The sequence below is a fragment of the Erithacus rubecula genome (assembly GCF_903797595.1).
Source record: "Erithacus rubecula genome assembly, chromosome: 6".
NCBI lineage: Eukaryota > Metazoa > Chordata > Aves > Passeriformes > Muscicapidae > Erithacus > Erithacus rubecula.
This window is the reverse complement of record NC_136688.1, coordinates 18,724,933-18,738,338: the sequence shown is the minus strand read 5'-3', so window position 1 is coordinate 18,738,338 and position 13,406 is coordinate 18,724,933. Positions and strand designations below refer to the sequence as shown.

Genomic DNA, 13,406 nt, shown 5'->3' with positions numbered 1-13,406 from the left:
ATATTGAATTATAAATGGTCCAGCTACATCTCCTAATAAAGATTAAATGTGAAGTACCACAGGCTGTGCCCACACAACGCCTGCTTTCAGTCCCAGTCATTTCTCAGTACAGCATGGACATGCAGCTATAAATTGTTTCAGAGTTACTCACTGTACACTGCCTAAATTAGAATCATAAAAGACAAGGAAGATGCAGAGATGGTCATAACTTAGCCCAGGACAGGACAATGCACAGCACACATGCTCTGTGTACTCTGCTCATTCCAGCCAGGGATGGCCTAGAGCCAAGGCCAGCAAGTGAACACCAAATCTTTTGTGGGATTTTCAGAGCTCTGTCTCAATGCCATCTTGACAACAAGTTGAGCCAAAAAATTCACATTCTACAATAAGCTGAATTTCCAAGCAAATTTCTAGGAACTGAAATTCAGAAGAGCAGTCATTTATAATTTTAGCATTGATTCAGTTATCAGGAAACTCTGATTTGACTTTATAATAAAGTGAGATGTTTTCAGAAAACAAACTGAGATGACCAACTCTTTAACAGAGCTTGCAAATAACAATTACCCACTACCTGAATAAGCACCAATTAATCAATTCCAGTGGCCACTCCTTTCTCCCAGACACTGCCAGTCTTTGTTCTGCTATCAAAGACTAATTAATTTCTATTAATGCAGAACTGCTAAGATGCATTAAACAGTTTCAAAACCATACTGTTTCCAAGCAAAAGTCTCCTAAAATCCACAAAAATCAGCTGCAGCACTCAACAAGGAGCATGACCTTGGATACAGCTATGAAACCTTGCTGAGTGGGAGCAGAGGTGATGCTTTAAAAAGGCACAAAGTCCAATCCTGACATGCTCAGCTGCTCCTGGGACAAGCCCATGTTCCTTCTCACTCCCAGTGGGATTACAGTCCAGCAAGAAATCTCTTTTATCCAAACCTTTCACTGCATTTAGGGAGCAGGGAGTTGTTTAAAAAAAAAAAAAAAAAAAAAGAAATGTAGGTAGCAGGCATTGAAGTGTGACTTTCAAATGAGATGGAGCTCTCCTGGAACCTCATGGAAGTCTGGGTTCCAAGCTCCCTAAAATATACAAAATCTCCAACCAAGGAAAGAAGGGCTTTGCTACTCAAACAGTGAACACTAGACTGAGCTGCATGTATGAATAATAAACAAAAACCACAATTAATTGCTACAAAAAGAATCAGGTTTTTTTTAATTCTTCCCTGATTATATTTCAAATAATGGAATTTCTTGCAGTTTCTCTCCCTTCTAGACCAACTGCACACTTGAGCCTGACCACTCCTACCTCCCCCCATCCCTTTCACTCACGTACAATAATGCCTGGTCCTCCAACCATTGTGTTGGAGCTATTGTGGATAGCTGCATGGTTTTTCTACAGAAAACCTAGAGATGCTATAAATCTCACATCAGAAGTGCACAGGAAAGACTAATTCATTACTCTGAACAAATACCTTTCAGTCAGATACAATTTTTAGGGTGTTTTTAAATTATTATTTTAATACTAAGAAATATATTTTCTCAAATACTCTACTCAGAGGGAAGTTGAGAAGCCTTTTAGAGTGGCCTGTTCTTCATCTGATAAAATTCCTGTAGACAAGAAGGAATAGCAATTGAGGGGTTAGTTCCTCACAGCTTCACACATTTCCCCTGTGGATTTTGCAGCTGTTTTTGCTGTCATTAGCAATCTTTATTCAGGCTTTAACCACACTGAATAGCACCCTTCTAATTTTCCAGCACTGCAATTTTATGTGATGGCTATAAATACATACAAAAGTTAAAAATCAGTAGAGCTTTTTTCAAATTATCACCCATGGCTTTAGCAAGAAGTCTAAAGATAAAAGAGCTTCAAAGACTTTTTTCAACCACATGGAATGGTTTGAAGTAAAATGTTGTATCTCTGAGCATACTGTGGCTGCAATCAGTGATACTTAATGACTAACCTGCTTGTACAAATTGCAAGGACAACACTTGATTAATTTCCTAAACCATGGTTAAAAGGAAATTCAGCAGCTTTTCCTGTTGTCCATGAAGATAATTTGCCTAGGATATTGCTGGAAATTACCAGCAATATTCTCAATTTCTTGCCAAAGCTCAAAATATACATATGCAGTTGTAAAAAATAGCATATTCTCTCATCACAGTGACACAATAAATAGTAATTCACATGTCATGCTTTAAAAGCATCAATTGCAAAACTGTAGCAACTTGGACTTGGGCCTTTGCCTTAGAAAATTCTTAAATGAGAGGGTTTATGCATCTTTGGGAGTATTTTCCATGATTGCTCAAGCAAGGCAAAAGGTTTGCTTGGCTCTGGAGGGAATTCTCGAGGTTCTGGTCCTGCTGGTTCACTTTGCAAAAACAGTCTTTCAGGAAAAGAACACAGCAACTGGAGTTTGCCTTCCAAAGAGCTCTGAGCCCACTCCAGTGTGTTTCCAATGCTCCCTTCCAAGCCAGCCTGAGAAAGGCTCTTTATTCTTCAATTTCCTGAGGAGGTTCAGACATTTGGTACAGCCCCAAGAAGGGCTTAGAGGGATTCCTCTTCTTGAAAGGGTTCCTTGTTCCTTCATCACTACCAAAAGGTAGTGAAATTCTGTAACAAAATTCAAGGTCCAAAGGGACAGCAGCAGCACCAAGGTGAACACTACAGAGCTGAAAGACTAAAATCAGCACAGCCCATGACCTAACCTGAGCAAATCAAAGGAGGGGGGACAGGAACATTGAATGAATGCAGGGACACACCCAGCAGCTTCTCAGAGCAATCTGCCAAGGGCTGAAACCCCTGTGACCCCCAGCCAGTCCCACCAGCACCCACAGAGCGTGTCACTCACTTCCTTACAATACCCAAACCAACCTGGTTACAGATTCCCTACAGCAAATTCCAGCCACAACTGGAAAATCTCTTCCACTACATCGCTTGGTAAATCCTCCCCAGGTCCATTTAAATTTGAATTTGCATGTCTAATCAAAATAATCACAACTCTGAAGCCAATCCCTCTCTCGAATATTTATATTGCATTAGAAGTTTCTTTTTTATCTCTTTAATCACTTAGTTTTTTATGTTATAGAACCTTAATCTAATAAAACTAAACCCTACAAGTCATTGAGCAGTTTATTAGCAAGTAGTGCATTCATTAAATTTACACAGATTGTGCAGTTTCTCCAAGAGCTGACGTGACCTTGTTTGCTACCATCACTTCACTTGGACTGCAAACAAAAACCTTTCAATAATTAAGTGATTTCTCAAAAAGCTGAAGTAATTTCTAGCTTCTGTGAAGGTTGCAAATTACAAAATTAGAAGTACTCATTAAAGATGCCCTGAAGTTAAAAAACACAGTCAGTGTAAATTAATTACTGCTGTGGATACAAACTAATTAGTTACCAGTATCTTTGAAATATATTTTTGGGAACAATTAATTGTAAAAACTACTTGTGAATCTTGTCAGCCTTTGTCATTACCATTAATTGTTTACTGATAACCAGTAAATGAGCTTGATGTTTTACAGACAAGTATGAAGAAGCTATTTTCATTCAATACCATAATCATTTGGAATCTGCATTTTTATTTTGATATCTTGACAGGTGACTGCAGACAGGACAGAGATTTCAGACACAAAGACCACTGAAATCACTGTTCATATTTCTAGCTGCTATCAGTGTGTTTTCTATCACATCCTGTAAGTGTTTGGATTGTCATGCACATTTGGTGGGGATCTGTATCTGTAGAGCCAGAAGCTATCCCCACTGGATGAAATATTAATATTTATTTAGGTCTTATCTTCACTGAATCCAGATAACCTTCCCTAAATATTTCTGATCATCACACAATCCTGCCATACTTTCAGGTAAACTTATTTGCAGGCAACAACAGCCTTTTTTCATAACCAAGCTGGTATTTTAATGTCAAAGTGTAGGTAACCTAAAAACACCTTCCCTCCAATCAAAAAGAATTTTTAAAAGGAAAATAAAAGACTAACATAACTAGAGCTGCTCTCAATTTTTAAAATGTAAATTATCCCTTAAATCTAACTTTTGAAGTCCTCATTAATTGCCTCACAGGCCTCATTTTACATTAATTGTGCCTTCATAAAACACTCTCATTGAAAACCTAATACATGTAAAGGTTCTTCCCAAATTAAATTGTCATTACTTTTCTTCCTCTTTTAGCTAATTGCTTCATTATGTACTTTTAAAATTGTTTTGTTCTGCAGGGATTAATTCTGCATGTATCTTCACAAGCTGTGGAACTTTTACAGTGTGTTGTCAAACTGCACATGGTGTGCTGCAGGTTTGAACTACAGGAGCCATTCCCCACCTGTGTCCCTTGGAGGGAACACATGCCAAGGGTCACTGAAGGCTTCTGTCCCTTCAGCTCTCCTCCAAACGTGTTCATCTCACTGGATGCTGCTCCTGTGCCCAGCCTCTGAAGAATTTTTTCCTGCCCTCCAACCCAAACCTGCCCTGACTCAGCTTCAGCCATTCCCTTGGGTGCTGCCACTGGTCACCAGAGAAGAGCACTCACAAAACATCAAGGTATCTCTATTACTTCCCAGGTGGTAATGTGCAACCACACATGCACAGTTGGTGAAAAAAACATTTGTGAGCAACCTCCATGTGCCTCCTCATCCTTCCTTGTAGGGTACAGTGATATCCCCTGATAGCTGCTGCTGTAATGCTTTCCTTTCCTGTGGGAGCAGCTAATAAAATGTTCTCTCCCCAGAAACAGCAAAACCACAAAACTGATTCACTGGTAATGTATAATTACATGTGCTGTAGCTGCAGGTTACCTGCTGAGGCATTCATGGGCAGAACAGGGGGAAAAACAATTATTCCAATGTAGGAGTGACTGAAACAAGAACAAGCCAAAAAAAGCCAGTTTCTTGTAATGTCATGACTGGCACAATCTGGAGGAATAACAAGTCCTTATTTTATTCTCAATAGAGCCTTTCTTTTTTAACCTGTTGGAATTACAACCCTGCAAATAGAGAATTTTAGTCTGTGTCATCTTGGGATTCAGATTGTTAACACAGTGAGGTACTTTGCAAAACAGAATTAACCTCAGGAATAATCCTGTGTACACTGATAAGCCACTGCTGGTTACACAGGGTGCTAGGCAAGTGCTTATGCCAATACTGCACTGCTAAGGAATTATTTTTGTCTTGGTGAAAGTGTGGGCTATGAAAAGCATTGGCAACATTTTGTAAGAAGTATCATTTGATCAATCTAGAAATAGTCTCCTCTTAATTCACAAAATGGATAAAAGCAAAATAAACTTCTCTCTATTTGCATTAAAGCTCTAAAGCTTTAATGCAAAGTTAAAGAGAAAGCATTATCTGAAAAAGCAGTATTTTAAAGTTATCTCAGAGTAGCAACTAAAGATATTTCAGACTTCTCAGCCCTTTGTCTTTACACATCACCAACCTTGTACTTTAGAGCAGCACTTGTGATCATGTACTAAGGATGTTTTCTGTACAGCCAATCCTTCCCTGGCCTTCCTGCTGGAAACAAGCTAAAAACATGGCTTTGAGACTACAAGTGATGATAGCTGCAAGTGCAAGAATGGGGAATGGTTCCTTTCCCCGAGGGGTGTTTGGGCAAGATGTACACTGCTCAGTGAAGTGCCATGCAGGGAGGCCCAGCAGCAAGGACAGAAAGGGACACCAGGCACACAAGACACATCCCACTGCTCCCTCTCCATGCAAGCAGCTCCACAACACAGCAGCAGCTTGGTGAAAAATCCCCTCTCCTTCTTTGCTCATTCCCAGACATCTCTGCCTCTCAGCACACCAGCCTGTCAACCTGCCTGACAAAACAGTTTGAGAGGCAGCAAGGTAAATCACAAACTGATTAGCACTAATGGCACATCACAAACTGATCAGCATTAGAACTAACCCTGCAATAAAAGATAAGAAGTTTCCTGAAGCAGAGGTGTTCAGAGGCAGCAGGTGTGGGGCAGACCACAGCTGGCAGGGCAGCCAAGAGCATGGCAAGGAGGAGGAGAAAAAGTAACCCAGAATAGCCCATGTGCAGTGAAACCACACTGAGCTGAACACTGCTGATGTATTTTAACATTATCCTCATCCTAAACCCAAAATACAGCACTGCAGCAGCTACTAGGAGCAAAATGATCTCCACCCCAGCCATGCCCAGGAGAACTGTGCAAAGGCTTTCCTTAATAAAATCAGACATCTATTTACATGCAATACAGTCACAGTTTCATGTAATTTATGGCCTGTGTTAGGAACACTGACAGGTAAAATTGCTGGAAACTTCTAGGGAAAGAGGAAAAATGGCTGAATGCTTCCAGATAAATATGGAGATATGGGGACAAGTGTAAATATCTTCACTTGCTTGTGATTAACAAAAAGAACACCATCCCAAGGGCAATACTGCAAAAAAGATCTCAGGTGAGAAACAGTCAGGATACACAGACAGTGGGGATTGGAAATTGCTGTAACATGGAAGCAGCCATCAGTTTCTATGCACCAAATGGGAGAGACTCACTCAACTAACAGGCAAGGAAAAACCATGATCCCACAAGTACATGGTGGGGGGAGGGGGTTAAAGGAAAAACAAGATAGGTAAACACACAAAAACACATTTAAAACCCCCAAACAACCAATAAAACAAGACTCACCCCAAGAAAACCAAACAAATAATGGAAGTAACTTCTGGAACTCAAAACCAATTGATCAGAGAGAGGCATGATAGATTTCACATCTGCTTGCTTTGCCACAAAGGGACCCTAATGTATGGAAAATAGCCCAAAGAACACTGGGACTTTTTTCTGCTCAAATAACTCATTTCTCCATTTCTACTCCTTGCACTCCTCTAGTTCTCCACTGACAGAAAGAGCATCAGCTTCCCAAAAGGTCTGCAGACAAACCACCAGACTAGCAAGAAATGAAGCAATTAATTTCACTACAACAATATACTGTACAGAAGTAGTCTGCCATACTCAGTCTGACTATAAATGCAATTTTCCTCCTGGGTCAGCTGATGTAAAGTCCTGATAGACCATTTAGTGGGAACAAGACCCAATCCTTTTCCCTTAAAGAGCTTTTACCTTCTAATAAAATTTCCTCTTACCTACTTAACAGGGCCATTTTATCCTAGTGAACACGAATTCATCTGCAAGCACAAAGTCTTTGTGACAGACAGAATTACTCTAAGTCAAAGCCTGGGCTTGCATTCCCTTGACTCTGATGATGACTTAGTCCAGGACCTGAGGCAAATCACTATTTGTTAAGGCATCCCTAAAAGTGGCCCAAATAACAGATTTTTGGGAGCATTTATCAAGCATGCAGGTTGCTTTAAGTGATTGAACTGCTCAAAGAAGATTCTATCACGTCTTGCATCAACCAGCCTGCCTCTTTTTGTCTTATGGGGCAAATAAATAGCTTTGCAAGAAAATGTTTGCTGGAGGAGTAAATAAAGTGTTTCTTCTGAGAATCAAATGCATTCGTGTTTTGAACTCATCTGTCAGCTTCTAGCTCAAGGCAAAAAAAAATCTCTATTAATATTTATTTAATAATACATGTTTTGTATTTTACAAATTCTGTTACAAAGCCACAGACAAGGGTAAAAATCTTAGAAGTTAAAACAGTATTCTAAATCAGAGATCAGCAGAGCTGAGTACTGAAACAAATTCTTCAGAATCAAGAGAAGAATCCTCCAAAGTCCTGCTGTCTGTGGCTTGTTATGGTTTACCAACAATGGATACTTCAAATACAGTTTCCAATAGTTGGGGATTTTCTTGCACTAATGTAACACAAGTAACTAGATATTTGTGCAGATGATGAGGTGACAAAAATAACTCTTAGGTGAGGATAATGAGAAAAGTCTCCATTTTGTCAGGGTCTAATTTCTCACAGCAGTTTTACATCCTCTGGAACAAAATCAGTAATATAAGGACACAGGATCATATTGTACTTGCCATGTTTCAGATAAACAGGTAGCTCAAATGATCCTAACACCTGCTGCTATTTATGCAGCCAAAAATAAACTCTCCAGTTCCTCTAGATGTTTGTTCTTACTAGCTTATGCATAAAATTTCCCTAGCAGGCCATTTTGGACAGAGAGTGTCTGCTTGTCCATTATCCTGAGTGATAATGCTTATCACACAGCAGAATACTAGAAAAATCCAGATACTTCCTAGAACAAATGAAAAGAGCAATTAAAGATGAGGTACAGTGAGGAACATGTAGCCATACATTGGAGAGAAGCATTTTAAAATGGAAACATTATTTATTGCACTAATACTGCAATCAAAATGTAGTTTGTGTGGATGAATGACAGTTTTGGTTAAGTGATTCATTGTCAGACCTGCAGTTGGAAGGGACACAAGTAATCTAGAGATGTTCCAGCCCAGCCACCCTTGGGTGAAAAACCTTCTGATATCCAGCCTAAGCCTCCTGTGATCTCAGACAGACTGAGGATTGTGAGAAACTGCTAAAACATCTGTTTATTACAGCTCTGCAATTAGTTTTCATGTAGCCAGGAACAGATTCAAGCCAGCATAAAGTCAGATGAGGCAGCATATATTAGGCTACCCTGCACACCACAATCTGTTATACATGGAAGTTTTTTATGTAGGTCTCCCCTGGAGACAGACAAAAAGCCACAAGGAAATCAGAGCAGTATCAGGCCCCATTCCAGGGATCCAGCCTAGTCCAAAATGTCAATTATGCACAGACTGTGTCTCTCTGGTCCTGTCTATCACCACACCAACAATCAGCTCCTCCCAGGCTGAGTGCTCTGGACCAGACAGGGTACATCTCATGATGCAAGCAGAGAGAAAACCCCTGGTGCTCACAACAAGGCAACAATGGTTTTTTGTCAGCTGTAAAAAGAACAGAAAAATCCAAGTGATGTTAATTTTCAACTCATCACAACACTGAGCTGCAAAATAAGCTTTTGGAAGCAGAAGGCAGGTCTCTGGCCCTCACAGTGAGAAGAATGGTGCTATTAAAAGAAGCAGTCTTGCATTTCTCTCTTCCTTTTCTTAAAAAAGTGCTCTAGTGTAGCTGAAAGGGGGTGTGTGCTCCACTTGGGCTGAAATAACTCTTTGTCTCTGACAGGCAGAAGAAAAAGAATTTCAAGGAACCATAAGTAAAAAGGAGTATTTTTTGTTATATCTTGCTGTCTCAGGAGATAATTCTATATTCTTACACTAAGTTCCTTTTTTTTTTTTTTTTTTTGCTATTGTACAACAGTATGCTTTTATTCTGGCAACTAAAAGGCTCAAAACACAATGTTGCCTTCCCCTAAATTTCATAGTGGGGTACAGAATTTAGTTTTATAACACATCACACCATTTTTCATCACCATTATCTACCGAAGAATTCTGCTCTTATCAAAAACCTGAGAGATTCTCAAAGAGAACAGAAAGTAGTACACAAATCCCACACAATGCTGCATTACAGTAAACAGCTGAAGAGTGTACAATGGAAAAAGAAAATACATGCACATAGTGAATACCTTAACTCCCTTCCCTCTGGAAGGCAGCATGAATGCCTCTATATTCCACTTTGCTCCACAGTGATTTTCCTAATTTTAATAAAACAAGTAATCTAGAAAGGTTTTTCCCATCACACATGTGAGAAACTATTCTCCTTACTGAGTCTGGGGTCACAGGTGAGCAGGGAGTTTTAGGTAACTGGAAAATTCTAGCACTGTTGAAAGACCAATCCTAAATTCTACTTCTACCCTAGTCCCAGATTAGGTTCTACAAAGAGAGCTTTTGCTCTTTTCCCCTCTTTCTCTCCTCAAATAAATGTACATGTCTGCAGAGCTGTGGATCTGCTTTCCATGCCACCAGCCATGTTTGAATTGCTTTTCTCCCCTGGAATAGGAAGCAAGCTGTATTTTAAATATACCATTAGTACTGATTATTTTCCTTACCCTGATTCCAAGCTCCACATTCTCTCCTCCATACACTTCCATGCCTTCATCCAGCAACCCAATCTCTTGGAAGTATTCTCTATCTACTATGAAGCATCCAATCAATGCAGGACTTCTGGAAGAATAAACCAACAGCAACCAAAATTAGCAGATAAATTAGGAAGAATTTTATTATTCAGACACAGATTGTATTTATCATTGCTAGATAGAATGGTGCAGCAAAAGAGATTCTCAAGAAAGCATTTCTCAAAGAGTTTTTTTGAGCCTTGTCTTCTAATATTCTTAATTGTGAAGTGAAATGAACACCACTGAAGGAAATTAGAGTGAAATTACTGGACATAAATATTCCCCAGAGCAGCCAGGATTTCAGTGCTAACAGTGCCAGACCCAGGGGCCCCAGTTTTGCTCCTGAGGCACCAGCCAGTGCAGCCTCTGTCCTTGCTAAAAACTCAAGCCTCTGTTAAACAGATCACATGGCTTCACTGGGTCACTAAGCTCCATTTCTGTCACACTCTGAACCAAGTGATTATTACTATACAGAACCAGTTTGAATCAGGTAAGAGTTCAGCCACAGAAGGTACAATTTCACCTTTATGAGATGCACTGGAGAAGGATACAGAGTCATTTAGCCTTTCCATTTCTCTCCTACCTAATAATCCACAATTGCAAGAAATAAGTAAAACTTTTCAGATTATTATGCTGGTTTCAGGCACTCTGGTAATGACAGGATATTAATGAACAGCACAGGGGAAATCACCCTGCTTTTACTGAGAACACTCAAGCTACAGCTAGTGGACACAGCTGATTTCAAACAGATCAAAGGCTGTCTTAATCACTTCTGCAGAAATCAATATATTAATGCCTCTAAGTGCTATAGTACACACTTTGTAACACTGAAAGACTGTTTCTGATGTATTTATTAATGAAGAAAACAGCAGTTAACATCAACACAAAAGTTATGCTTCTTTTACAATAGGTACCTTTGCTTTTGTTATTGTTTTTAAGTATTTCTCAGAGCACCTGCTTCCCTTTGCTATAATTCTAAAAGCATAATGGAGGCATGATAGAAACCATCCATCAATACACATGGGCTTTGTTTGTTGGTGTGTTTGTTTTAATTATCCAACACACACATGCAGCATACTGCACTGAATTAAAAAAATGTGCCAGGGAAAGGGCTAGGGAACAAATGTGAAATTCATAAAGGACACTCACTCCCCAGCCCTCATACAGAACAGAGTTTGAGGGAAAGATGGAACAGTACATTTGCTCATTACTCTGTGTTTCAATGCTTTTAGTTTTAAAAATCATAATAATTACTCTATATAATTAATCACAGGATCAGAGAATGCCTTGAGCTGGAAGGGGCTTTAAATATCTTCCCATTTCAAACCCTGGCCATGAGCAGCAACATCTTCAAATAGATCAAGCTGCTCAGAGCCCCACCCAGCCTGGCCCTGAACACTTCCAGGGATGGGGCATCCACAACTTCCCTGGGTAACCTGTGCCAGTGCCTCACCCCCCTCACAGTGAAGAATTTCATCCTAATATCTAACATAACCCTGTCCTGCCAGTTTAAAGCCATTCTCTCTTGTCCTATCACTACCTACTTTTGTCCCTTTCCAGGTTTCTTGGAAATAAAAAGTACTCTTTAGGTACTGGAAGGTGCTGTAAATCCCCTGGAGCCTTTTCTTCTCCAGGCTGAGCAACCCCAACTGTCCCAAACCTGTCGTCACAGGAATGTTTTTATAGTGGTAACAGAGTTCATTAACAGCAATAACTGTTTCTAATGCTGTGGAAATTATCACCCCTTTTTACATCTGTCTCTGGCAAACCTGTTAATTTTTATCTCCTGCTTTCCAATTCTAGGTCCTGTTCCTGGGTCAGTGCAGTTTGGAGAGCATTAAACTGACAGAACCTGAGAAAAAGGGCTGCCTGTAAAGACAGAGCTACTGAAAGAAAAACAGCTGCCATTGCTGTTTGAGGTTCTGCTTTTCAGGTGGTGCAAACTGTGTTCACACTTTTTTCCTGCAGGGATCTAGAGCACAGGTACCAGTGGTACATTCATCCTTGGAATGAAAGTGTAGCTACAAGAGAGGGCTGCAATCTCAGCAGAGCTGCTGAGTGGTTCAGAGGCCATATACACCTTATATATTCAATACCCTGACACAAAGGTGCTGTTCTGTACCAGCCTCACAACACTCTGGGCATGGTAAGAAAGTGCAGACCCAGATTGCCCCAAAGGACCCAATACAGCCTTTGCTCTCAGTGTCAGTGACCAAACATTAACACAGCACAGCTGTACACCTATGTGACAGCATTATAAAGAATACAGCTGTCACACCAACTCTGCTTACGTCATGTAGCTGCAAAGAAAATTCCACTTCTGGCCTGCGAGCATGAAATTAGCAGGCAATACATTTGGAGAAAGCAATGCTGCTGAGCAGCCCTGCCTACCATTCCACTTCAGCAGGAAACCTATTTAAAAAGATTTACTGAAAATAAGAGTTTCCTTTAAAAACTTTTAAAAAGATCTACTGAAAACAAGAGTTTTTTTGATGACTGTGTAGGTGTCAAGGACAAAGCTGAAGAGGACAGCTCAAGGATTTTTAAGTATTTGAACTTTACAGTCAGTGAAACCTATCAGAGACCAGAGCCCACTCACCCCTGTCACACCCAGGAGAGCACTGCCAGTGACACCAACTCAGGTCACTGTTACCTTATTGGAGCAGTTGTGTTCTCCAGTTTCCACCAGGACTTAGGAGGGTTCAGATAGCGGCACCACAGCTCCCAGTCAAAGCCCTGTGCTGAGAGAGGATACTCCTCTATCTCAAAATTATCATATTTAATGTTATCAAATGATGGAGAAATTACTCTTTTTCTGTTTTCTTTTATCCTGGTGAGCACTGGTTCAGCCCTAAAAAAAAAAAAAAAAAAAAAAAATACAATGTTAAGATCATATTAATACAAGGACAGGACTGATGGAAATCAGAACAGTTTGGTTTTGAAGGAGCCTTTAAAGATTATTTAGTCCACCACCAAATAAACAATACAGCAGCTTATGCTGTATTTTTCAGAAAGAGCAAAGTCTAAAGCTGTTGCCCATTCAGAGCCCTCTCTGCTTTGAGACGGAGTTTAGGCAGTGCAAGATTTGCCCCAAAATAACACAACTGCAACATCTTCTCTGGGATGCCCTGTTGTTAACCTTGGTTTGAGCTGCTGGATGGAAGAAATGAGAATCAGCATAACACACAGCATTTATACCCATGCTACCAAGTAACAATAACTTCAGGCTCTCAACATTATCAAGGACATCAGGATCAGAGTTAATAATAGATCTATCCTAGGGACAGAAGCTCCTGCCTTTTCACCATCATTTTTACTTAAGGAGCAAGGGAGATATTAAATGCAGACTGAACGAGTTAAAATACATTATTTTAGTTATGCTTACTTTTGCAGAGTGGCCAAAATAACACCTCTTTCTT

The 13,406-nt window shown here is 40.0% G+C and overlaps 1 protein-coding gene across 1 annotated transcript in view; it reads right to left on the bottom strand.

The window, feature by feature from the left end:
- GALNT18 (polypeptide N-acetylgalactosaminyltransferase 18) overlaps positions 1–13,406 on the bottom strand; it is a 164,417-nt gene that overhangs the window by 47,294 nt on the left and 103,717 nt on the right. The window contains exons 5-6 of the mRNA XM_079310158.1: positions 12,641–12,838; positions 9,922–10,036 (exon numbers count right to left, since the gene is read on the bottom strand). Of these exons, the coding sequence (XP_079166284.1) occupies positions 9,922–10,036; positions 12,641–12,838 (313 nt within the window). The remainder of the gene's footprint in view (positions 1–9,921; positions 10,037–12,640; positions 12,839–13,406) is intronic.